This window comes from Corvus moneduloides, chromosome Z (assembly GCF_009650955.1).
Source record: "Corvus moneduloides isolate bCorMon1 chromosome Z, bCorMon1.pri, whole genome shotgun sequence".
NCBI classification, from domain to species: Eukaryota; Metazoa; Chordata; class Aves; order Passeriformes; family Corvidae; genus Corvus; species Corvus moneduloides.
Genome location: NC_045511.1, coordinates 39,089,688 through 39,117,504, shown reverse-complemented (window position 1 = coordinate 39,117,504; position 27,817 = coordinate 39,089,688). Strand labels below are relative to the sequence as shown.

The 27,817-nt window shown below is 40.9% G+C and overlaps 1 protein-coding gene across 3 annotated transcripts in view; it reads left to right on the top strand.

Annotated features, from left to right (window-relative positions):
* The window catches only part of NTRK2 (neurotrophic receptor tyrosine kinase 2), a 201,040-nt gene that overhangs the window by 131,280 nt on the left and 41,943 nt on the right, over positions 1–27,817 (top strand). For 2 of the 3 annotated variants that reach the window (XM_032096321.1, XM_032096328.1), the window contains 3 exons: positions 16,191–16,321; positions 23,209–23,381; positions 26,804–27,038. In XM_032096321.1, coding sequence (XP_031952212.1) covers positions 16,191–16,321; positions 23,209–23,381; positions 26,804–27,038 — 539 coding nt within the window. Of the gene's footprint in view, positions 1–1,882; positions 5,699–16,190; positions 16,322–23,208; positions 23,382–26,803; positions 27,039–27,817 lie in introns of those variants that run through there. The other variant, XM_032096322.1, reaches the window with a different exon arrangement.

The window sequence follows — 27,817 nt, the reverse complement described above, 5'->3', positions numbered from 1 at the left end:
CATAATGCAAAGTGAGAGGAAGGTCCTGCTGCCTTTACCAACCACCCTGTACAGCCAGAATAATGCAGCCTTTACTGAATTATTCCATCTTCAGTATAACTTCTCACCCTCCAGATTTACAGGGTAGTAGCTGAGATTTTAAATGCACGGAAGTAAAGCTGTTCAAAAATAGAATTTTCCTCCCATGGGAGATTTCAGCATTTAAAAATTACTTGCTGCTTTAAAGTATAAGAGAAAGCAGAGGGCACTTGGTTCAGTTTTGTCTCAAGTTTCAACTTGAACTGTTGAAACAGATAAAAATCTTCATTGAAATTTAAATAAGTTGGTATTTTTAAATGAAATACTTTTTTTGAAAATATTTCAATTTGGGAAAATATTTTAAAAATATGGGTAAGAGTGGTTTTGTGTGTGCTGGTATGGGGGAGGGGAAGGATTGTCCCACTTTGGAATGTTAAATTTGATTCTTTGTTTTAGGAAGCCAAAAAAGTAACTGAAAATCAGTATTTTTCTGCTGCTAAATATTTGAAACTTTATTTTACATCATTAATATTTTTCAGTGAAATTTTTTACTAGCTTTATGCTGAAATTAATGCTATGGGAATCAAAATTTTGAATGTCCTGACTCGTGTAATTAATATTAGTATATTTTCTTTCATTCCTACACCTGTTTCCATTAATTTTCTTGTTGAACTTGTCTGTAAGGGACTCTAAAAGACAAAAAGGGTTGTGTGTTACTGCAAGTGATATCCAACAAGTCCAAACCTTCTTGGATTAAAGGGTGAAACTCCACTGAAGTCAATGGAGCTTTAAATATTGGCACCACCAGAAAAATTGTCCTGTGGAATGCACTTGTATTGTCATACTTTGAATTCTCTTCATTCTCATGACAGACATTACTAAAGGAGTCTCTTTTCAAACACTTACGCATTTATTATTTTCAAAACCCATTTCCTCAGAGAGGTCAAAAGCTCTTCTCACCACCATAGGGAGTCCATGGAAATGCCAGCATTCTGAAGTACCGCAGGTATCCAACTGCATTAAAATATTAAGGCTTTTTTTAGTTTTTCTTTTCAACCATGCTTTGTTTTTGTCATGAATCAAAAGTGGTAGAATGTAATTATTTTTTGATTGGAAGGGCAAACATTCCAGCAGGAAAAATGTCACATTAAAATCGGATTACTTCCAACTAGTCCATACAAGAAAATTCCCTAGTGAAAAGGCCTGATCCCTGACTGCTTTGTATCACTAGTGTGATGCTATAATACCATTTTTACAGTGTGTTTCTGGTAATTTTCAGTATTATCTATGCAGAAAATAGATTGCAGATCTCCTCCAAAAGCCCAGTGTTTTTCCTATTTGGCTGTACAGTAAAGCTGGAGTTTTCCCTCCTTTGTTGATATTTTTCCTTAAAAACAGAGAATAATGAAATTACTTAGTATTATTTCCATGCATTACTTTAGAGCCCCATGGTCCAAACAAGACCTCACCGTGCAAAGCACTGGGGGCTCTGCAGGTGCACATAATCCTTGCCTGAAGAGCTTTTGGGCTACGGCCTCACTCCTGTAACCTGGAGCTACTTGGTTGTCCTGTGGGCAGGTTACAGACCTGGGGCTTCACACACAGGGTGAAGAACGGGGAAAGGATGCTTGGTTGTCCTGCCTGTATGAGCAGGGAGTCCCAGTGATTAAGTCCTTTGCCCCAGGTTACACAGGAAATATGTGTCTGACCCTGAGGTGGAAGCCAGATCTCCTGTGTGGCACCCTCATCCCCTGACCTATCCGTCCTTGCTCCCCACTGTCATGTTGGCCTCCAGCGCAGAAACTTCTAACCAAGGAATTTTCCATTGAGTTCTGCTGCTGATGAGTTTCTTTCTCACCAATAGGTGGAAACTGACAGCCCGGTTTCTCAGGTGACACAAGGAACGGTTCTGCCATCCCAAATGAGGCAGGAAAAACATCACGCAGAACAAGGAATTTTCCATAAGAAACTGTACCATAGCAACTGAAAAAGACGTTGAAGCACATTACACTTTCTCAGCTTGTTGCAACCTGTGCTTTGATGCAACAGGACATCAGAAAAGTGAAGACCTGGTTTTTTTGTTTTTCTTTTCCTCACTTATTTCTTTGGCCAGGAGAGTGATTGCTTTAACTGGTGCTGCTTGAACATAATGAATTTATTGCAAAACTGTGTAACCTTTCCACATCCGTCTCCAAAGTATGTGCCAGAGCTTATGTTCTGGCATGCATTGTCATGCTATAGCTGGGGAGGGAGAGGGAACTACATCTGCAAACTTCCATAAGAGATCACAAGCTTCTGAAACTGTAGGTTAACTAACCAAATAGGATACAGAAATATTTCCAACAGGCTAGCAGCTGTGCAATATGTGGCATTAAAATAAAGTTGAGTAATTAAGAAGTAGTGATATAGAAGCTAGCAAAAGTTTCTGTCTTTTTTCCTAAACATATCCCAAATATGACTTGTCTAGTGTAACAACAGAAAAAAAAAATCACTGTGCAGAAATAAGTGGCTTGTGTCAGTTTGGATATGGACAAATTCTTTCTGTACTAGGCATAGTATTTATGTAAAATGTTGCCTAAAATCTCTAAGGGAATTCTTTGCAGGATAGATGTTTATCTTCCTGAGCAGCTGCAAAACACTGTTAAGAATGAAGAAACATGAATTAGCAGGACCTAAAGTGCTGAAGTGAGAAAATGGGGATATCTGTTTAGCACTACTGATCAGCTGAGGTCTGGAGACCCCCTTTCTTTTGAACTGGAGCAGTTTAGTCATCTTCCTTTTCTTTCTATTTTTTAGAGTTCATGCTGTACCCTGCCCATATTTTATCTCTCCACTGTGTTCCTTCTCAATAAATTCCACAACGTGGATCATCCTCCTCTCCTGTATACCTGCAGATATGAATTACTGGGTGGAGAACTGCAGCATGTAGCACATTTTCTTTGTGTATACTGTTTTTTCATTCACACTCACAACCCGTCAAATTTCTGAGGTATTTCTATGGTAAGATATCCCTCATTTCTGTGAGACTGTTTGTTTCAAGTTCCCCTCATTGTCAGTGACAAGTCTGTCACGGATTTGGGAAAGTTATGTCAGAATCCTGCAGAGCTGGACTTGAACTAAAAACGTTGTACTGGAGCAGGATTTGTCACAGCTGTGCTTATCTAGGGCTTCCAGCAAAGTCTATATGTGAAAGCACAGTTCTTTTTGGACAGTAGCAAGGATAATGCAGGTTTTTCAAACTGGTTGCTCCTAGCTACTGTCCTAGCTTTCAACTTGGTAAATTATGGGGAAAAATACCTTTTAAAATACTATTGAGAAGAGATTTTTCCTACTGATGTTGTTCTGATGCTTAGCTAGAATAGCTCTCATTAGGGTGCAATTTACCATTTTCCTCAGTTTCCACAACAATTGGCACTTCAAAAGCCTACTTGGCACAATACAAAGGCAGATGATACCAGCAGCTCCTGTTCAGAAATATTTATTTGTTTACATCTATGAAGGTGTGGAAAGAGAGCTACTGCAAGTAGTTTTGAAGTGCTGGTTGGGGTATGTTAATCCCTGAGGGCCTGTTTATTTTTATGGAGGATAGTACATACAATACTGTAAACTAACAACATTCAGACTGGAATAAGCAAAGAATTAGGACACAGCTAGAAGCAGACCTCACGTTTTCCTTTGTTCAAGGCAAGTTGTTTCTTGTTTGTTTGTTTGTTTGTTTTAATGTGTCTTAAATTAGGGGATGCTGTGGGTTTCTTATTTGCTTTCTTCAGCAGTTTCTCTTTGTGACACTTAATCTGGAAGAACTCCACTTGTTTTCCCAGCTCACATTTTGTGAGTGAGGATTACTTTTATGGCATATAAGATAATTCTGAATGCAATGCAAGAGAAACAGTGTTGTTTTAAAATCTTTTTTTTTTCCTGAATGTATTCTTACCAATTTATTTTATTTTTGAGTGCATTATAGTACACTTTAAGGAGGCCAGAACCAGTAAAATTACAAGGAATTATTTATTGCAGCCAAATTCATATCTGAAGAGTTTCCACTTGAGATTTTGAATTTAAGAAAGTGATGGCAGCGAGGCGTTTGTGCCATTGTTTTCAAAATATACCAAATAAGAATCTTGATGAATACATAACTTATGTTTTATAGCTTTGTGACACTATTCAAGTAGAAAATAACTAATATTTTTTTTAAATCCCCACCACTATTGTGAAACAGCTAGGTATCCATTTCTGGCCTCATTTTTGAGGTGGGGAAAACTGTCATAAAGGGATTCACTCAACAGAAGCCTCATAAGAGTTGTTTGCCAAAATGCTGATGACAAATACCTTTTCATCTGTGTGTGTGTGTGTGTGTGTGTGCATATCTAGTCTTCAGAAGTAAACAATGTTGTCTCTCTGTAGTTTCTCTGTAAGAAAAAAACAAATCAGTAATGGTTATTTTTGCAGTTAGAGCCTGTTATATTCTTGGAACATGTGGCTGAATTACCATTCTCTTACTGAAGAAAATGTTACGAGAAGGGAAGAATAAATATGACAAGCAATGTTTAAAGCAATGCACTAGTCTATAAGTTAGTTGAGAGCTGTACATGGGAAAACACTAGAAAAGCTACTCAACAAATCTTGACACTGGTTTATAAATAATTATGTTAGCTTCTGACCCTTCCTCCTCATTAAAATTCTGAAGGACAGGCTAGAAACACAGACCCCTGGAAATTGCTTGAGAGCCATTTTGTGGATGTTGGACTACCAAAAGGCAAAGCATCCCTCCAGTGTGACAAGACCTCAGACAAGGCCTTCCTAAAAGCAAGTCTGTACTTGCCCTCCTGCTGGTGGTGGTCTTGCAGGAGGCAGCAGTTAATAAACACTGCCCGTAAAGTGGTCTGTTAAGGTACCCTGGTGACATCTTGGCTTAACAACACCTCAGTATTTTAGCTAAGTGCGGGCCGGGGACATATCAGCACCCATTTCCTTGGCTGCAACGGTCAGTTCGAGCAGCTTGAGACAAGAATTCAGCATTTTCACTGGCAACAGTAAAAATCATGGCAATTTTTACTATTTCCTTTACTGATAAGCCCATGGGGTACTCTGCCATTACAGTGCAACAAATGTAGCAGCTGTTTGTGTTGGTTACTGCTGCTTAAAATGTTTCCCGAGTAGGTGAGTATGTCGGCAAACCAGTATTTGTTGCTCTGGGAGAGAACTTGAACTTCAGGAGGAAGGGGAGAAAACCCCTACATCTTGCCTTAGTTCTGTGCAGACTGAAGTTGCTGTAAATATCATGGTGTGCAGTAGTTGGAACAAAACAGTTTTGGTTTTCAAGAGCAGTAGTCATATAGATGCTGGGTGAGAAAAGAACTTTTCTGGTTCATGCATTTTTGGTGTCTTGCAGAGACTGCCAGAATTACATTTGCATTAATTTCAGTCTACAACTAGTATTAAAGAAGATTCAGCTGAAAGTACTTTCCAAATGTAAAGAGTGCAGGGGACAAAAAGGATTGTGATTTATGGTGACATCTGTTAAGGTTTTACAGAATATCATATGTGTAAGGTAAAATGAACTGGTACTAATTGGTCAAAGCTGCCAACTCAGTCTGGTTATGAGTGTAACAATCTTCTTTAGGTCACATTCATTATACTGACATTGTATGTCAGATCCTGAATAAAGTTCATTCAGCCATTTCTGCCGTTCTTCTTGTTTGCCCTGCTATGTATGTGTGCTGCCATCAGTGAGAGTTCATGTTTCAGCAAAGACTGGGTCTGTGTGCTTTGGGAAATGTATGTCTCGGGTATCTGCCCAGTGGCCAATTCTACAGCAACAGCGTGACTGTGGGAGGGCATCCTTTGATTGAATCTCGCTTGGTGTTTTCCTCATTCTTGGAAACTGACTGGAACAAAATGTTCAAAGCTCTTTCTTTCTCCCTTTCCTCTTCTTTTTTTTTTTTCTCTCTCTCTTTCTGTCTTTCAGTTCCATGCCTCAAAAGGCTGTAACTGGGTTCATTATTGTGTGAAAAATCAGCAGCAAACTTCTATGCATTTTGCTTCATTTGGGCAGCTCCTGTTCCTTAGTGACAGCTGGTTGGCTCAGCACACCGTAATTATCAAGTCAAAACCAAGATGCTTTTAGGTAGTGAACGCATATTGGCAGAGACTGAATTTGCCCTCAACCTTGTCATGGGCCACAGCTTTAAAATAAGATCCATTTGGTGGTGGTTGTTTTGTCACTGTTGGTACTGGAGCTCTGACTGTTATCACACTGGACCCTGTGGGAAGCTCTTGTTATCCTAAAGGAGGACAGGTGCTTGTTTTTCATTAGCTGCTGACATACTGTATACTTAACTTTTGATCAATGTATCTGTGTTCTTTCTCCTTCTCTAAAATAAAATTTTATTGATATGTGGGAGGGGATTTATATGTGTTAGTGAGAATTTACAAAGGCCTTATTTAAACAGAGTCTGGAGGAAATCTTGCAAAGAAACAGACCTGTGGGTTTGTTGTCTGCAGTGGAACCAAGGCACTCTCTGCTGCTACTCTAAATGTGCCTCCATTTGACAGACCGACTATGTGCTGAGTCAGTGACTGGTGCCTGGCTGTCCCTAGCCATGGGGGCATACAGGGCAAGGCATTGCCTATGATCCACTAAAGGACAATTGGCCCTGGGCTGCATATTGTGCAGATCAGTTGCAAGGAGCTGGACATAATGGAGACTTTTGCTCCCTCACCAAATTTGTTTTAGCAAAGATGTAAAATTCCTCCTTATTTGTCTGAAATGTCAAGAAACATAATTTCAGCTGGCAGATAACACAATCCAGAGCTCAAGTGAGTGAAAGGAGATTTCTTATATTCTTTGCTATGTCTGTTATCTAGGTGTGTCAGTTTTCATGTTACGTGAAAATAACATGCAGATCCAAGAGAGAAGAGAAAATGTGTGACTTTTTTTTGCAAGAGGAATGACCTGGGAAAATCCTCCTGTTCCCACTGACAAGTCACAAGTGTTTTCTCACTTTATCATGGGGCAGGCTGGGTTTTCTATTAGGACAATTAGAATAGGCAGTCATCTTGCTGCTATTAAAAAACCCCTTAGTATTCTCAAATCTGGCTGGGCTATAGTTTAGTGTAGTTTACAGATTATGTCCAAATAGGAGTACCACTGTTTGCTTAAGCAAAGCTCAACGCAAGGAGCATGGTACAGTCTAATTTGCATCCTTCCCTAGGATTTGGGGAGGTTGTCAGACCCTGAAGAATGATAAGTCACCCAAACTATAGAAACCTCATGGCCTTTACACATGAAATAATTTGTTTTGTATAAGCATACACTTTATGATATCAGTCCTTTGGAGGATGCAGGAAAGAAGAATCATGTCAGAAGAGAGGGTGATGTGTGGTCTGCAATAAGCAATAAGGTCTTTTCAAGCTTGAAAAATTAAACATGTGCTATGTTTGTGTGGAAACATGGAAAGATTTTTTTTTCCAGGGCATTTATAACAAGACAAAAGAAAAGTCATCTTTTCTTTGCAATTGCTGATGCTTTGATCCTGAAAAATCCCCAGCACGTTCTGTCTTGCCAACCCTTTGTGACTCCATTTGGTCGGCCTAAAAGTGAAATCTTGCAGGTCTTTTTGTTTGAAGGGAGTACAATGTAATAATCTTCTGACTACATTGTGGTTGCTGTAGAGGTATCTGTCACAGCCCAGTGGTAAAGATGAATTTTCTGGGTGTGCCTTGCATACATATGCTGCCAATTACATCATGAGCACTGGAATTCTGAAACAGTAGCAGGGCCAAGGGGAAAATGCCCTATGGGGACATAAGCCTCTGTGTATGGCATGTCCTAACAAAAAGGGTTGGCAGTCTGGCAGTGAAACAAAAGCAGAGCAAGTGCCTCATCATGGAAGAAGGCAGAAATGCTGAAGGACAGCAAGTCTGTAAAAGGGAATAGCTGCTTGTCCAGGTTTGTTCACCTTTTATGATGTTTTGGTCTTCTCTCCTGTCACGTGTGTCTCAGGCAGTATAATGCCAACCCCTTCTGTGTCCCCATAGGACAGATGGCAAACTGACATTCTTTCTGTGTCAGTGTGTAGGAAGACTTCTCCTTTTTCTTCTTTCTAATGAGTTTGTTTTTCAGTAAATAATGCAGGGTGGAAAAGATTTTATATTTTGTTTGTTTGCAGTGTCCCGTGTCTTTATGTGTCATTTGTGGGTCCTCCTCAGAGATGGCTAAACTCTTAACTTTTCTTTGTGTTTAAAGGCCACTTATGGCAAAACCCATAGGAAAGAAGGAGGTACGCACAGAATCATAAGAGCAAATAACCATGTAGGTTATTCAGGCAAAGCCTTAGCTGTTCGCAGTTAAAGAAGCAGGCAGAGACTGAGCCTTGTGATTAGGGGAAGGTTTATTTCAATTGGCTCAAAGAAAGCAAAGCATAATATAAAATTGCATAAGATTCCATTTTTTTTCACAGAAGGCCACACAGTGTGTTGCAGCCTGATAGAACTGTAAAAGGAATTGGGAAAAAAAATTAGGAAAAGGGTAAATAATTTGCTCAAAAATGATCTGTAAGACTGGGTTTTGTCACGCTCCTAGGACGTTTTCTCTATGCTAAATTAGCTGTAACATTGCAGACCTACCCATCTAACATGGCTGATCAGATGCTATGCTGTCTTTTAGAAAGATAGCTCATCAAAAGGTAAAGATTGAGTATGTGCTTAACTTTTAAATAAGGGGATAGAATGTCAACTGTGAGCCAAGTATATGGTTTATTCCTTCACAAGCTTGAAAGCTCGATTTACTTTTCATATCTCCTTTTGAAAGGCCACCAGTAAAACGCTTCTGTACTCCCTCATGTAGAGCCATAAAATTATTTCCTTTTCCTTTTAAAATGAAAAGCGAAAAAGCAAAGCAGAGAAATGTACATCACAACCAGTGCAATCTGCTTTGAATTTCACCTTCATACCCATTTACACTAAGCTTGAATATGGCTCAGCCTCTGGATGTAAGTTTCTTTCAGGTCCTACTTCTCAGGCTGGCACCCTAGGATGCTTTTCAGACTATGTCTGTTTCTGAAAACAGAAGAGAGTTAATATTTAGAAGACAGTATGTTTATTGGCCCTTCCCCTTCTGCAAGTATCTATTATATGAGATATGCTACACGGTATTCCCCCATCCTTTGCCAAGTACTCCTATTTCTGTAGCACAGAAGATTCCTAAAGATTAGCATAGTGTGAAGGGAAAGGATTTCCAGGTCTGAACTAAGAGGAGGGTGTTCATAATGAGATCATTGTCTCCAGTTAAACATGAAAGACAGACCAGATTTGCCCTCATAAAATAATACTAACAGGTTTTATACAGCAACTCATACACAATAGCCTCTGAGTTGTAAGATGATTAACCTTTTGGAAGAAGTGCGTTGAGATTGGCATTTATAAATTAAGTGTATACATATCTGCAAAGGCAGAGTTTTGTCAAAATTCCAGGGCAGTTTTCTGCTCAAAGCTGATTTACCATACAGTGCTGAAAAGCTTTTAGTAGGCTGGAAGCATCACGGAAAGAGAAATGAAGATGATTAATATATGCTACTTATTCTGAAAATAGCCAAATTTAGCTTTCAGCTATTCTGGTATATACCAATTGTTTTAGCATGTAAAAGATCAGTTTTAGGTTGCTAGGACTTTAAAGGTCTTGTGCACCTTAGTTTTAATATTCAGGGCAAGTTCATATATGGATAAACTGTTGACTTCATTATTTTTTTTCCATGAAGGGTGAATTTAGTTCATAAGACTCGTGCATTCAAAACAGTGATAGCATTTTTATTAGAATTTCTTCTTACATGATGCTTATTTGAGTATAAGGATCTAATCAAGTATGGCATCATGGCTATCTGTAGCCAAGATGAGAGGATCTTGGCCAGCTAAGCCAAATCAATTGCTGAAAAAAAGAGTCAGGTAAAGTGCCTCACCAGGAATCAAATATTAACCCCAAAAGACAGTAAACACTTGCATTTCAGACAGAGAAGACCCATGCCTGCTACAGCACAGTGAGTTTACACTGGGTAAGAACTGTGGTGCCCCTGTTGCTCTAGGAAGGTAGGAGAGATCTGGGCACCCTCCAAGGAGGTGCAGCACTGTATTACAAAAGGAAGCCTAATTCTAACCCAGGAAAATAGAAATTCTGGGGTTTAAATATAGATCCTGTGAGGATTTAAATTGTAAACAAAGCAACTGAAAGGTTAAGCTGCAGCAATCACAGATTTATTTGATTTACCAGATGTAGCTCCAGACAAGTAGGAAGTAAGTGCCTGGGAATGAGGCCATTCCTGTGACAGTCACTCATTTGCCTTTCATAAATGCCTCCAGTTCTTCCAGGAAGATCACTTCCTCTTCAACCTGGCCGTTAAATGTCTCCTTAAGGCCCACTTAGGATCTAATGCCTGTGAGAGAGCTGACAAATCACTGATGGTCACCCAAGGATAACTGTTTTGCAGCTCTTGAATTATACTGGGGTTTTTTCTGAAAGACACAAAACAAGACTCATAGTGCTTCAGAAGCTGTACTTGCACAGGTAATGTGACTAGGTCCAAGCACCTTTCTGGCCTCGTTGTTCGGTGAATCCTCCCTACTCAGTTTTCTGTAGCCTTTACCAGCACGTTTCATTTAGAAGAGAGTACCTGAGGTACTGAGAGGAGACTTTCTGTCAGCTTAATTTACTTGTGTTGAAGAGGTGTAAATTGATTCTCAGCTGTGGACTATTATATATACATATGTATGTATAATAGTGTGTACATATATATATATACACACATGCACATTAAGATACGCACACACACACACATATATAAAGTGTGCATATATATCTATGTGTATACATACGTATATGAAAACATTGTTCCCACCTACCAGCTGGGCATGAGCCTTACATGAGCAATTGATGCTGCTATATGTTAAAAATGAAACAACAATAGCACTACACAAAAATTTATATCGAATAATAAGTAACAAATGTTGTATGGGATAAATGCATCAAACAATCAGAAAGGTACAACTGATCTGACCTATTTCTGCACCCAGGCAAGGCTGACAGGTCAAAAGGTTAAAAAAAAAAAGGAAGCCATTGTTGTTGGCTTTTATTGCCACGTTAAAGAGTAGATATCTCAATATGCCAAAATTTCTATTCTGGCAACAGCTTGTAGAAACTGTAGACATGCTGCTATTGCTTAATCTGATGGCTATCAGTTTAGATTTGCTGCTTGCTCTTTGTAGTGAATTTGTACCCTTCTGCTATAGGATTCCAGCAGAAACTTCTTTTTTTGTGAATGGCAAGCACTGTACAAATTTTATATACTATCTAAACAATCACTTGGCCATTTACACCTGTTTTTATCTAGCAAGGTCTTAGAAATAGTTCAGTCCACAATTGCAATAGAAAGATTGGAAAAAGGAATGAAGAAATTTGCAAAACGTCTTTCTGTGGCACCTCATGTCACATCACAAGTTGAGTCTTTTCTGTGACTGCCTTTTTCTTAAGCATCTGTGAGTATGTTTATAATATCACCTTGCCTGGTCTCTTGGCATCTTGAAGGTCCTCGTTCTCTTCACAGAGTCCTGGCACAACAAATTTCATCAGGACTGTCCCACGTGTATCACTAGCAAAATTTTGAACAGTATCCTCAGAAGCAGACTCAGCAGATGATTTAAGTGGGCATGCAACACAAAAGGATCTTACGGTGTTGGTAGTTCAGTGAGCAGTGATGCCTGTCAGCTGTGGCTTTTATTGTGCATCTGTGAGTCCATGTTTCAGTCTCTCCATTAATCTCCTCACTCTTCTCCTGAGATAGATTGGAACATATTTGAAACCTACAACATTTGTGATATTGTAATTGGGTGAGGTCTTCAAGATGAGACACTCATATGCATACAACATAACTATGTAATTTTTGTGCCCCCTAGGAAATCCAGCCTTAAAAGGACTAGTGTAGTCTATGGATGTGCAGAGATAGGGAGCTGATTTTAGGTTTTTATCACAACCTTGTGGAGAGTGGCTTCCAGTTGGGAAAAAACAACTGAAAACAACTTCTTTTAAAAGGTTGTTAAAAAATGTTTCAGAGAAAATTCATGAAAATGACTGGTGAACTGGAGAAAATATTTTCCTGAGGGGAGGAACTCCTGTCTCTCTGCCTCACCAAGAGCAAGAAGGGTGTTGATTACATGTATTTAATACCAAACCTTAAAAGGCTGCTCAGACTATCAGAGAAAGTCCCTAAACATCAAGGGAGGAAGATGCAAGCCAGACAAGTTAATGATTAAGAGACAAAGGCATGCATTTTTATTAGCAATGAAATGATTACACATGAAAGCAAGTGGATAGTTCAGACTTTCAAATCAAGACTGGCACAGTCTCTTTCTGGAGGCAGTCTTCTGCCACGTACAAGTCATTCAGCTCAATATTATGCTCCATATAGTTTAGAAGGTCCACTTAGATGGTGTAATGGTCATATATGGTGGTAAAATGCTAAGACCTATTATTTGTGACAGAGGGGAAACACTTCCACTCTGTCACATTTTATTTTTTAATTATGGCCAGAAAAAGGTAATAATTTATACTGCTGCATATCCTGCTGTCCGTGGCAGGATTCATTTGTGTCCAGCTCAGGGAGTTCAAAGAGGTAAGGTGATCCTGAGTTGCCTGTTCTGCTGGAACCCACTCCAGAATGTGGTGTGACCCTTTCTGTTCAGCCTCACCATCAAAGGTAAGGTTACCTGGGGAGTGCAGTCCCATGCCTGCAGATACGTGTTGCATCATTTCCAGTGAGTGAAATACCAACACTTTTGGTGAGATGCTTCTGAGACCCTGAGATGAGAAGAGAAACTTTTTCTGCAGTTGTGCTCCCAGTTGCCCTCTGGTTCCCTGAGGTCAGCCATGGGAGCCCCCTGCTTCTAAGGGTATGGCTGCGTGGGTGTTGTTTTAACAATGCCTCTTTTCAGCATTTACCCTTCTTTGTTTTGTCTTGCTTCGTATTTTTTATTTCACTTCTCTCTGAAGTGTTTCAACTCAGCTTTTAGCTTAATGGAACATATTTTTTTACAGTAATCAGTCAAGATTTAAAACCAGAGATTATATGCTCTTAAAAGTACAAATGGCAGGTCAAATGCAATCGCCAATTAGAATCAAAGGAGGAAAATACACAGCTGTCATTTGAATGTTTGTCTACCTTTTCCTGTGAGACAGTGTTACGAGATGGCTTCTTTGTTTATGTCACCTCTTTGGCCAAATTCTGCTTTGCTTCTTCAATGTAAATCCAGGATAATCTCTTGGACTTTAACAGAGATAATTTGCTTTATCCTGATAGTAACTGAAAGCAGATTTTGACCTGGGTTTTCCAGTGTATCTCCTGCTCAACAATCCTCCCACTGAAGATGGTGTCATTATAGCTGGGGCCCTGAGTGTGCTAAACGGATTTTTTCCTTAGCTCATATATCCGTCACATCATATGTGTTTGATTTACTTACATTGTTCTTACATTTAATCTCTGCCCATTTAGTCATACTTACTGTCATTTTTTATTTGTTTAGTAACTCAGCGCAGCTCAAAAAGTTAACAGGAATGGATAGAGCGTAACAAGTTGCAAATACATTCTGTGCAGACCTCTTCTGCGCCTCGCTGCGTTACAGGTTTTACGGTTCGGTTTATGGGAAGGATTGTTTATTCAAATGCTTGGTAAGAGTCTTTAACAGCAGCTGCAAGTGTACTACAGAGAAGTATTGAATATGTTTCTTATTTATTTTTACTCTATTGTTTGTGAAGTCCTCCAGGAGCTTCACAAAATACTCCTTTGTACTGCTAGGGCCAACATTAGCAGTATAATGGGCTCAAAATGGAGAAGACCCACACAAAATTCAGACTGCCTTCATCACCGAGTCTTTGGCAGCTGTGGGCAAAACCAAATTAAAAACTGCCTTTGATGCCTTTCCCCTCTGGGAAAGGAAGAGAGGCACCCTCCTGGCAATACTAGTAAGGCAGAGAGAAAGAGAATTCCCCAAGAGGCAGGGTTGGATGGCAAGTTTTTTAGGGGATAGGGGGTAGCACTCATTTATTACCAAGCATTTTTAAAGCTCGGGTGATAAGATGTCCCACACTCCAGAGCTCGGGTGGCATGCCAAGGTAGCAGTCCTTCAGATCTGCTGGTCTGCCTTGTGACCAGTATCAGCAGAGGCAAGAGATGCTGGTTAACTTGTGTCTGTGAGGAAAAGGTGTATTTTGGTTCAGGCCTGTCTTGTGCTGGCTGCATTTTGAGCCTTTCTTGCAAAGCCAGTGCTGAGGAGGAAATGAAAATAAAAAGCAAATTCATGCTGACTGCAGGGGACCTGCTCTGGTAGCTGACCAAATAAAGCATCACCATGACAAAACTTAGTCTTATGCTAGACCAGTGTGTGACAAGAGTAAAAAATGTAGGTACCGTGCAGTCTCATTTCATGTGCACCTAATGGGATGTGTGGCCTCTTCTGGAAGACCTGGCATTAGAAAAGGAGGCTGTCAATATCCCCCCCTGCAACCACCAACTGTGGGGAAAGCAGCAAAGCGTGGTGAGTCTGGTGGGCTGTGGGGGGAATCCAGCCTTCCCCACTCTATGGACAGGATATGGGGAGCCTGCTTGTACGCTGGCCAGGGGCCTTCTAGCAGGTGCCAGCTGGATCTGGTGGAGATCTGTTCCTCGGGTGTGCTGCCTACCTCGTGACAGCAGATGCCTGATGAATCACTCACTCTCCGAGCCTGCTCCAGCACCAGGTTTCCCTCATGTCCCCACACATGGATATGAAGTGTATTTACATGCAGTGTGCTCAGGTTAGGTTGCTGTAGGCTTAGGGTGTGGGTCTCTTGTACACTGTGGTCCTTTTCCCAAATGCTGGTGATAGGAATAGGGACAGGCTGTGCCATTTCTCTCTGCTGATGTTATTATCAGCACTCCATTTTCCATCCTTTAGTCATGGAGGCAAGGGCTTTTTTGTGTAAGTGGTCACCTGGTTTGGAATAGGCATGTTTGCAAGTATGGAGGCAGGAGTTGGTCTGAATCCGGATAGATCCTAAATTATTGGCAGGGTTCAGTCCTGGTCCGTGCAGTTAAGCAGCCACGGTGAGATTTTCACCCTCGCAGAAGCCAGACTGATGTCTGCGCACTGCTATTTAATTCACTATGTTTAGAATTTAAGTTGGAAATGGGCTTCTTCCAGGCAGGGTTAAATTTCAATGTTTGCAAAGACAGCTAAGTGCACTGAGGTTAAAATCATCAGCAGATGCTGTCTGGATTTTACAGTTTCAGCAACACAAGCTGTCCACCCTGTTGGCAGCTAAACTGTCCTTAGAACTGCTTTATTTAGCTTGAACATTGCAAATTGATAATGTATTCTACAAAATTTAGTACAATAGTTTAAATATTAAAGATTGTAATGGAAGCTTTTGCTGAAATGAGAATGTAAAATAAGTAAAAAAAAAAAAGTTCATCGACTTCAATGTTTGAATCAATTGATTCTGGGCAGCAATTGAACTAAGGTTCTGTCCACTATGTGTACTAAAACCTTTGTCCATCTTTTATTTCTTTTATTTCAGATCAATATTGTAAATCATGTTTGTGAGAACAAAATTTCTTATCTTATTGTAACTGTAGTGTAGCACAAAGTGGGGAAGCAGTGGAACAAGTGGTAAGTAAACCGGAGTGTTATGGCACATTTAGTTCAAAGAGGACGCATTTAGTTTTCTTGGTTTAGGTTAATTTTAAAATTTTGATTTGGACAAGAGAGTTCTGGTATTGTTAAAGGTACAAAAGTAGAAAAGCTGTGACAAAGGTTTGGTTTATTTTCTGATTCACTGTCTTAATATTTTTTAAAAAGTAGCATTGGCTCTTATGTATGCTCTGCAGCAGTCATGCTAACATGATGATAAATGGCCTGTTCCCAGGTGACTCTTAATTCCGTGTCTTCTTATCCAGCAAATGCACTACCCTCCAAATATAAATATATAAACCCAGTCTTTTTGCAGAAAGCAGTGAAAAATTACATGTGGGCCCTTTGATTCCTTCCCTACTTTACAGGGAATCCTATCTCCATGTGGCTGTAAGCGTGGAGTCCGTCCCCTCCTGGAATTGCAGCTCACTTCTGACCTCCCTTTTGTCTTCTTTTCACAGTTGTGCATCACATCAAGCGCCACAATATCGTTCTTAAAAGAGAACTGGGAGAAGGAGCCTTTGGGAAAGTCTTTCTGGCAGAATGCTATAACCTGTGTCCTGAGCAGGGCAAGATCTTGGTGGCAGTGAAGGTAAAAGAGTCTAGGGTTACCATTATTAATTCATGGTTGCAACTAATGCTGCTGTATTTGTAAATGATCATGTTTGCCAATTTCATAATCCAGTGTAACTGTTCTGATACATGTGGAAGAGTTCACAAGGCTAATGGAGTGTTAAGAGAATTCGGTATTTGATCTTGCTGTGGATTATAAAATGAGAACTGAATCTCGTAAGGAGAAGGGAGGAAACAGATTGTGTCACGAGGGGGCAAAATTTTTTATGATCTGTCTGAAGTACAATTAGTGAAAAATAATGTCTAGGTCATTAAAAATGCATGTGATACATATCTGTGTCTAAAAAATTAATCTGTTACTTGCTAAGTGAATAGGTTATGTTTATAATTGCTAGACAAAGAACACCTTTCTGTTTCAGGACTGTGCCATTCTTTTAGTCAGCAACTGAAATCCTCTGTGTGTAGTTGTCACTAATATAGCTTGGAGACCAAGCCTTCTTCGCTGCATGGAGCCATTTTTGTCCTCCAGAATTCAAGAGCTGAGGTTAGCTGTTGACCTTAGCCATGGATCTAGCTAGAAAATAGTATTGGTGAAACTACACTCTCAGAGTTTGCAGTTTCCCTGGGAACAATCTCTTATCTCCATCTGTAGTGTTCTGCCAAAAACTAAACAAGGTGTCCAGCATTTGAAATATCTCATTAAGTGCAGGGAGAATAGATGTTTAGAATTTGGGCTGTGCCTAGTGACCAGAAAATAATTTTATCTGACAGGTCACAGTTAGGCAACCATGTGTACATTTTGAATGAAACCATACAGTAAAAGAAATCAAGTAGATCATCTTTTTGAATTTGGTAACAAAAAATAGAGTCTTGAATCTGACAGTGGAAGAACACAAAAGGAGGATAGACTTGTAGAGTGCTCCATCAAAAATAGCAGGTTTTTGGGTTTGCCAAGGTTCTAAGCTTTTTGATACTTGGGAGTAGTTCAGTCATGTTGACTGGTGAGAAGAAAATTAAGCCCTGAAGGGATATAGCATAGACAGGAGAAACCAAGAGATAGGAGATGACAAAACTAGATCTGAATGATTTTTCTGTTGTATTTTATTGAAGCTATAATGGAAATTTCCTTTCCTCTATCACTTCAGGGAACTGCTTGATAGCAAAATAAAAGTATTTCCATTCATTTGTTCCTTTTGAAAGTCCTGACCAAATGGAGCCTAGCACTTCTGCTGTTAAATGCTGCACTGCACTTTCTCAGTGTAAATCAAATGGAAGAGCATTCAGCCTTTAAAGGTACATATGTCTCCATAGATTTAGATGACAAATCTATCCATTTTCTGGGCAGGTTGTTATACTATTTTTCCTCTCTTTATAGTGTCCTTAATAAGAATCTTGCAGGCAGCTGAGACCAGGTTATGCCCATTTTATGTTTCTGTCATTGTCTCTTAAAGATGTGACTCTGGCTGTTATCACAGAGCAAATTTTTTGGTGAACTGAGCCACTGGATTGATCTTCATATAACTGAGGGTTTAATTGCCTGATGCTTGTCTCTTTCACTGTGGTTACCAACCACAGATAACAGGTATCCTTCAGTCACACTGGAGGTCAAGGGATTGGGCCTCCACTGGAGTGCAGAGAGCTATCCTGCACTCCAGTGCAGGACTGCGTCTGGACTCCATCCCTGAGCACAGGATTTGGCAGTTTTAGCCGTAGAGGAGCAGACCTGGGTGCCAGCAGCAATGAGCAGCTCCTCCTGACACACAAGGGCTTTAGAGCACTTCAGCTCCATGGGCAAAACCGGAGCACACCCATCACTATCGAATAGATTTGGTGAGCCCAGTGGAAATAGGTACTTGCTGAAGAGTAAGCTGATGCCAGGGAGATTTCAGCAGCCAGGAGGCACAGCCTCACCTGCTGTCCCATTCCACTATAAAAGGGGAAGCCGGGAAGGATTCTTTTGATAGATTTTTCTGACGAAAAATCAAGCACTAACATGGCTATATTATATCTGAAAACCGTTTATTGAAATAATAAAAAAAAAAAAAAACACCACCAAATCAAACAACAACAAAAAAGAAACCTAAGTGTACTTATTAAAAAAAAAAAAAAGGCGGGGGGTGGGGGGACGGGAAGAACAGGAAAAAGGAGCAGAAAGAGAGAGAAGAAAGAGAAGGGGGAAAGAAACAGAAGGCAGGGGACAGCGTTACCACAGAACCCCGGCTATTTGTGACAGCATCGATTAGGCACAGGGAGCGTGAGTGTTGAGAACTGCGGAGCGTTTGTGTAGCTGCAGCGGCAGGTTGGCCGCGTTTTTTGAAGAGCAGCAGGCTGCGTGTCCCTGCCGTCGGCGGGGAGCAGGCTGCCGTGGTTACAGGCGCGCTCCCGGCGCAGCTGCGGTCTCCCAGCGTCGGGGCGCGGTGGCTGCGGGCGGCGGCGGCTGCAGGCTGGGTGCCGCGGGGTTGTGCTCCGGGCTCGCTGCTGCGGGCACCACGGGGAACACGGCGGCAGCGGCGGCCACGGCGAGATGCAGGCCGCGGCGGCTGCAGGTTGGGTGCGGGCAGCGGCTGGAAACTGGGTGCGGGTGGCAGCTGAGGGCACGAGATCCTCATGGCGCCAGGCTAGTTCCCGGAATGGGCACAGCAGGGCAAAGCAGGCGCAGGCACAGGCAGGGAGACAGGACCACAGGGGAGAGGGCGCGAAGGCAGGAGCAGAAGGGGCCAAGCTGACCCTCCAAGCGACCCAAAGCAAAAAGACGAGCCAGACCTCGTGGTGCTGCGGCTAGCCGCTTTTACGTGCCCTCAAACTCCTGCCCAGTTTGGCTTCGCGGGCCCGTCTTTGGCCGGCATTTTTCGCGGGCATCCGGGTACTTGCCTTCCCCGGCTAGCGTGTGTGTGGCGGCGGAGTGGGGAGCTGCCCGCAGTCTAATCTCTGCCCTGAGTGCCGGGTGAATCTTCTCTGGGCACAGGGCAACACAGTTTTTTATAAGAATTTTCTTCACCTCATTTGTGACATATGTTGAGGCATACGTGTTGGTCCCTCTCACCTGCACAATGTGGGTCAGGTTGGCTAGTGGTTTCTGTTGGCTCCCTGTGCCTTCCAGTTGCTGGAAAACTGTATGGCTCAGGCCTGGCCCTGAGCATCCATCCTTCTAACTCGACATGTCCCCTTCTTTTCAGCCAGCTGGTATCCAGAATGCTGACGTTGCTTCAGCAAATTATTTAGGAGCTAAGAGGTCCTGAAAAATCTGGGAAGATAAAAAAGATCAGGCTTAGCATAAAATACCAAAGAGCTTGAGCTTTTGCTCCTTTAAAGAGGAGAAAGGCAATTTGTTTAAATTAGTTTTGATTAGTGTGGGCTTTTTGGGGGCAACACAGGAAATACTTTCCATAGGACAAAACCTGAGCCTGGGCATTGTACTAGCATTGCCCCATAGCACATCATGTCAGCACACCATTTGCTGCAGGCACTTTTAGAGAACAAAGGATGGAGGAAGGAAAAATTACTCGTTTTTTGAGGGCCCATTTTGCTGTGTTTGTTCAAGCCTGGCTCAGTACTGCCTCCTCATAGGATTGGATCCCCAGGCATAGTCTCACAGTAGCTTAGCCTGTCCAGAGAGGGAGGTGAGGCTGACAAGACACAGGTTAGCAGCTGCCTTTGGCTTCCCTGGGAGGTTTTGCTCAGCTAGCAGACCTGCTGATTGTGTGAGATCAAGAATATTTCCATGGCACCTGCACAGGAAAACCAAAGGTTTCCTATTGTTCAGATCTTCAGTTCTGAGAAGTCTCAAAACGACCCTTTCATTTTTTGAGGAGAGGTACCAGTCAGCTCTCTTATATTGATGGGAAGCCATAGCAATGATTTTGCAGGTGAAGGCTGAAACAATAGAGAGGAGTGGTAGTAGTCATGTAGCTGTCTTGAGGGTTTGGCTACCAAGTCCTGCTGATATTGGCGACAGCCCCATCCTCCTGCTGTTGCTCTGACTTGCCCATGAAGGCAGCTGTGTGGTGCCAGGGTGGCAGTTCACACTCGCTGCAGAGCACAGGCCAGTACAAGACCACACAGAGTGCAGATACCTGGATAGGGACTCGGTGGAGGAGAGTAATTGTGGGGTGGTAGTCCCACTGTTACAAGGATGAACTTGGCAGATGTGGAGCTCCTATAAGAGCCAGGGGCCCCTCTGTTTCCCAAGGAAGCTTGTCCCTCCTCTTTAACTGTGGGCCTGAGTGGCTGGAAAGCACATGTGATTGAATCTCAGATCCTGCTTGGGAAAACCTCCTGTCATGCTTTGTATGCAGAGCTTTGGCATACTTGTCAGTAATGATAATAATAATTAATATGTCTTTCCTCTCTTTGTGCTCTTAGGGTTTTATTTTGGTTTTTTTCTTCTTTTCCTTGCACTGAGAACAAGCTAAATGCATTAGTCAATGTCATTTCTATGTAAATTCTGCATACTTACTAATTTTTTCACCTTCCAGTCTCCTCCTTGCCTGACTGTGCCAGCTCTCTCTCATGCATTGTATCTATTTTGTGCACTACATGAAATAATGAAGAGGAGATTTTGCAATGGTGGGTGACAGAAATTCTAGTCACCCCATTGTAGTAGAAACCCTGCCTGAGTTTCACCTGAGTTTTAGACTTTCCTGCGTTTTGCTGTTTGACACAAAATGTGGAATTGCCATGGCAACTGCTCTGTCATATGATAATTTTGCTGTTTCTGTGAGATAAAAAGCGTCTTCTCAAATATACAATATGCCATCCTCACAGGACAGAGCTGTCAGCATTTTTACTGTCTTTCCAGGGAAAGAGCCTGCTGGAAAGAGGATCAGCCTCTACTTCTCTCTGTCGGTTTTTTCCCAGATTGCTATTATTTAAAAATGCGTTTTATATGAAATGTTTTTCTAATTCTGTTGTTGAGAAGAATTACAGTCCAATCACTCCATATATGAAACCAACAGAGGAAACTCAAATGACAACAGAATTACCAGCGATTTCAGTATATATAGTATGCGCTGGACTGTGGGTTGGTGCCTGTATCATGTTAAAGCATCATCCCAGAGCCTGGAAGTATTGGAAAACACTTCAATTCCAGTCCTCACTCAGTTAAGATGTGATTGTATGTGGACCATAGTGGGTAGCAAATTTGATATCCGTGGTACATCTGTGTATACTAACATGTCGTGGCTAGCGAGGCCTTGATGATGCAGTATCCTTGTTGCATCATTATTGGTAAAGCTTTTGGAAAAAAGATTCTGGGCCTGAAGGCATGTTAAGATTCATAAATACATTCCTCAGGGAACGGACATCTAAGGCATGAGTGATTTCTTTTGCCTCTAGGATCCACAGAGCCCGAAATCCACAGGGAAGAGCCCCTGAACTTGGAAGATAGCAATCCATTCTGCTCTACTCCTTGTCCACCCATCTGAATTTTATTATGGTAGCTGTTCATTTTTCAAGACCCAGGATTGCGATATCACAAGTAAAGCATGTGGTTTTTTCCAACAGTCATCTTCTAGGCTCTTCTTCACACATGCATACATATAATACTAGAAAAGTGGACAGAATTGTCCCTGTTGGAGAAAAAGCTTGAACAAACCATGACTACTGCAGCTAAAAACTCAGTTTGTGTGCAGAATGATTGGACAGTATCAACTTTTTCTGTTTCTGTTCTGATTAGTGTGGTTGGTCCCATGCTCTGTATATTAATTCAAGATAGAAAATAAAGTGTCTAGATGGCCAGGAAAAAGGCATCCTTAGTTAAAACATTGCCACTACTTTTGTGTCTTATCTTCCATTGTATTAAACCTAGGTATTGTTAAAATCCAGAGGCACAGAGCCCAGACAGCAGTTTCAGTGAAGAATAAATTGTGAATGTTGGTAACTTGCCATCTTTCTCTTGTGGTTTTAAAAATACTGTTTGAATTAGCATAGTGCAACCATTGTACCTATTGAATATAGAGTCTATTAGTGGTTTATTGTCAATTATAATTATTCCTCATTTAATTGCTGTCAGAACTTGCTTTTTTTTTTTGTGCATGAAAGTGTTTTCTTGCTCACGAAATGTAGTTGGTAAGGAGAATTCCAAAACTGCCTATGCGTGACAATTAAATTAGTATTATTTCATTTTACAACATTTAAGCCTCCTATTTGATCCAGTGTTGATATATTTCCTTCAAAATTAGAATATGCAAGCTGTATAAATAAAAGGGGATGAGAAAAGCTGACATCCCAGAATTCCTCTCTGCATCTGCTTTCCTCCCTGTCTATCACTTTAGGATTTGTCCTCCAGTTACTTATACATATGCCTAGTCTTAGTCATGTGAGTAGATTTCCACAATTTCAATGGAGTTTCTGGCTGAAGTCTCGGATTATAAATTCTGGTCCAGAGACATACTCTAATGTAAATCTACCTAATGTATAGCACACCACAGGGGCTAACATCAGCAATACATTAAAGAATGCACCCACATTACAACCACATATTTTAAACAAGCAGTTTTATTTTAAAGAACTAACAAGAAAGGTAAATATGAACAGGATACTAGGGGTTGCTTGAGTTAAATGCTAAGGGATACAAACCAGCTGTGTAATAGTATATTTTTTGGATGAGATCAGTTTATTTGTTCTGTGTTTGGAAAAAACTTGTCACAACAAGAGCATAAGTATTCATACATTGTCTTACAACACAAGTGTTTGTTTGGGATAACATGTGGCAGGAGAATGAAAATTGTATTGCCATTTTTTAATTGCACTTCAGGATCACATCTGCATTTCTAAAAGAGTTACTAAAAAAGTACTTCCTCCATCCTCTGTGCTGTACTGTGTCCTTATCTCACCCTTACAGGGCTGTCCCACATGTTCCCTACCTTCTGTGAACATCTGTCCTTACGTTTTCATTTTCTCCACCAGACGCTGAAGGATGCCAGTGACAATGCCCGCAAGGACTTCCACCGTGAGGCAGAACTGCTAACTAACCTGCAGCATGAGCACATTGTCAAATTCTATGGTGTCTGTGTTGAGGGTGATCCGCTCATCATGGTCTTTGAGTACATGAAACATGGAGATCTTAACAAATTCCTCAGGTAAATCCATGAACATGCATTGTGCTTCTGAGCCAAAAGTGGTCAGTGAAGGTAGGTGTTACTGGTATTTAATGTCAAATTAACAACTACCACTGGAAAATGCTGACACCTAGGAAAACAAATTGTATGACTCTCGTCTTTTGTACTGGGATGTGGGGCTCTGTTTCTCTGCCTTTTTGGAAGCACCATTAAATCAAGCTTTGTACCAAACAAATGGGAACCGAAGAAATGTTGTTTCCAATATATTTCAGTGTATTCTGATGTTTGGTTATAAATCCTACAGTAGGCATCATTTTCTTACAGGCTTTCTGGTAGCACGTAGGTGGCAAAGAGCTTCTGAAGTCTAACCCCTTTTCTCTTCCCTCCTCTCAGTGTTTTGGAAAGACTGCCTCAAATCTGCAGCAAGAAAACCATGAGCCATGGAAACTTCTGTGAATTGGAAAATGCTACATTTTGGGGTCCAGATTAGGGCTTTTATTTCATAAAGCTGTTCAGGAATGTGCATAGGAAATTGAAATTTGGCAATAAAGCAGTTATAAATAAATACATGATACCTAAGCTTCACAACTAGGTAACCCATGATGCAGGAAGTTATGAACAGAGGCCTCATGTATGCCATTTCTACTAGCCTGGACTTGTTGACATAAAAATAAACAGTTAAGAGATAGCATTTGCTCCTATGTTAAAAATGTAAGAGACTGTTCTTTCAATGTCTAGTGTGTAATTTTATCAATAGCTATCACAAAGGTATTTGAACATACGGAGGTCTTTCCTGCTGAGGATAGCTAGGGGTACCACCATTTTGGAAAGATACCTCTAGCAAAGCTGTAAAACATTCAAAACTGATGTCCCATTAAATGGGTTCATATTTTCTGTATAACTGAAATTACTATGATTGCTAATGCCACTATTTATGCATTTTTTGATAGCATATGTGAAATGAGTTTGTTGTCCTTCTACTGTCTGTTGGAAAAATAGCCACACCGTAAAAACAAATGGCATCAACTAGCATCCTCCCTTATCGGCAGGGCTGACAGGTTTGACAGAGAAACTGGGATCTGAACTGGAGATGCAGAGCAAACACTACTACTTTTCTCAGGCTGATTATCTCTCTGGCAAAGGATTTATGTATATTTAAGAATTCAGGGCATTTACATTTGCCTGCTTGGTCTTCTGCTGTGAATCAGGAGAAAACTGCAGTTTCCCTAAATGCCATCCTAGGACATTTTCAGAACACTGAATTTCCATTAGAAGAAGCGAGATTCTCAGCTGATGAGAAATAATTTCTTATTCCATAAGAAGTACTTATGCCTTGATTCTTTTTGATTGGCCTTTTCTTACCTTGTAACTCTGATTTTGAATTATTGTACAGAAAAGTAGTTTAGCAGACTGTGTATTTCCTACTTTAGGCCTTCACTTTTAAAAAAATTATTAATCAGCCCTTGTCTTTAGAACATAAAATGATTATGCTGGGACAAGCTTTTAAACCTAAGCTCCAATTTGTCATTCCTCTCACATTTTCTGCAGCTTGTGCTGCAGACCAGAGGTTCAGAGCAAAGTGGGCTGTTCCGTATTTCTTACCCTGCAGCGCCACCAAAGGCTGTTGGGGAAAAATTGATCTGAAAATTTAACCCAAATGAGCCTGGCTGCCTGCATGCAGCCAAAGGGTGTTCAGATCTAGGACTAAAGCCTCAAACTCATGCCTGCCCAGTGCTTTGTGGACTAGTGGATGATGTGGCTGCAGAGAGTATCTGTCAATGTTCCTGGCTGTTGCAGACACTGAAGATCACCTCATTTATGGCCAGCACCAAGAGGACAAGCAAGCTGGATGGAATGTCAGGAATAACCTACAAATTCCATTAGATACAGACCACGTCCTCAGGGAGGCTAGCAAAAAGTTCTCTAATTTAGTGGCTCAGATGTTCATGTCTGAGAACACTTACTAAAAAAAATCCATGCAGAATAAAGGTACAGTATTTTTCAATAGGAATTTGCTTGTGAGTTTCAGTTGGAGATTTCATATTCTCCCATTTATTTCCCCTCATCAACCTAGACAGATGAATGGCTGCCTGTACATACCCTGTGGCAGAGAGCTGCTTTGCCTGGTACCAGATGCAGTCCCATCAATGCTACACACCCTCCTTCGTTTCTCGCGTCTGTCACTTTGCTCATGAAATTCTTCCCTTGGGGCAATTTTAATATCATATTTCTAATTGGTAGTGTCAGATTTGATCTCACAGATTTTGATTAATTTGCAACTCTTTTCCAAACTCCTGTGCCCTTACCCTAGAGACAAATTATGGCCTCACCTCTGTTGAGAAGGGGAGAGGTGGTCTCTTCTGAAAGAATGGTTTTCAGGAGTGGAGTTAAAAAAGGCTCCTGAAAACACAGAAAAATAGAATGGATGGGAAAGGATATTCAGAACATTATAAGCTGTATCAAATGAGGAGTGATTGCCAGATGACCTCATTGATTGGATAAGGATTACGTAGTAATTCTTTCTGTAAAACATTGTTCATATGAATGTTTATATCTGTATTTTCAAGATACTAGGATGTACATACATACCAGAGCTCATGTAGTTAAGACGGGTGAAGCGCATGTGTCCCAGTACTTCACTGTGTTTTCCTAATGCAAAATATCTCTGGTTTTGCTGAAGTGCATACAAGTATTCTCATTAATCAGTTGATTGTTGTTTCTTAGGGACTTGCTAGCTATTGAAAACCACGTATTTCTGAAGCTGTTTTGTTTTTCCAAATAGTTTTTTTTTTTTGTCCTGTTCCTATTGTCAAGAATTCTAGTCGCAGGCAGGATTCACCCTTGGTGATGAAATAAGCAAAAATCCTTTCCTGCTGAGCATTTGGGTAGGAAAGTAGAAGTATAAATTTAAAATTGCTGCCCTTGTTTCTCAGATGGAGAAGAAAGTTAGTTCTTTCTTGTTTAAGAAAAGATGGAAGGGTCAATGGCCTATATCCCTGCAGAAATCAAGGAGTGCCAGTCACAGGAAAAGTGATGCTATGCATGCCACTTCATTGCCTTTCCCTCAATTGTTTTTCACTCTTACAGAGTGATAAGATTTCCCCTTGGTTCCCAAACAGGTTTGTTTGTCAGCCTTTCTCCAGAAAAGATTACTAGAATGGAACAGGAGAAAGGTGGTGTTTTCTGATGGGTGGTGTTGTGAACACATATGCCTTATTTCCTTGAGTAATATGTATCCTGTTTGTAATGCTCTTCACACCACTTATCTTTCACACAATGAAGAAAAACAGTAAATGAAAAAAGCTAAGATACAAATTTTTACCTATTTCACCAAGGAATTTATAGCCCTTTTGATGGAGTTGTGTGGGCTGAGGCTCACTAATGCCTTTCACCTCTCTATCTTACAGTGGCCGATCAGTTTATCAGCTTGTGTTTTGGTGCAGGGCACACGGACCAGATGCAGGACTGATGGCAGAAGGCAACCGTCCAGCTGAGCTGACCCAGTCCCAGATGCTTCACATTGCCCAGCAGATTGCTTCTGGGATGGTTTACCTGGCATCACAGCACTTCGTGCATCGGGATCTTGCTACCAGGAATTGTCTGGTTGGTGAAAACCTACTGGTGAAGATTGGGGATTTTGGGATGTCTAGAGATGTGTACAGCACGGACTACTATCGGGTAAGTGAACTGCTGTAATAAGTAATAAGCTAGGTCTTGTTCAGTCTTCTTACCACACTGGTGTGACTGATTCTGCTTTTATGCATAACCATCTGTCTGTCAGGTAATTTAGAGCCCAGCATATGGAGAACCTGGTTCTGAGTTAAAAGGTTTTGGTAAATTTGGAGAGTTAATCTGAGTAGATTTTCATGTTTTGTTGTTTATATGTGTTGGTTTTAGATTCTACATCACAGAAAGGTCTTTTTCTCTGGGCAAAAAATTTTGCATGTTTTCTTGGCTTTAGTGAAGAAGAAGCAGCAGATGAAAAGGAAGAGCGGGTAATCAAATTTGGCCCAACACTTCGAAGCTATTAAAATACGTTCTTAAATACTGCTAAGAAAAATGGAAATGGTAACTTTGGGGAGTAGTTGTATAATGCTTCAGTTAACTAGAGGAAATGTAAGTACTGGGCAGCAGCAGTGACCAGTTATTTTACTCAAGAAGAGACTAGGTGAGAAGTTGTTATATACTGAGCACCTGAAAGCTTTTCCTGCCCTTAGGGCTTTAGTCCTACTTCTTAATGTTGAAGAGTTGTTTTGCAGAGGGTAAGAGTAACATGTTGCTCTTTTTCATTCTGACTGTTTTCCCTGAGCTTGGTTGCCATAAAGTGATATCTGAATTTTGCAAAGACCTTCTAAGATTGCTGGGATAAACAAACTCTGAAGATTAATCACTGTTGTTGACATATTTGTGCTATGTGGTAAGTCACGTAGTTGACACCATTTCCTGTTTGCTATCAC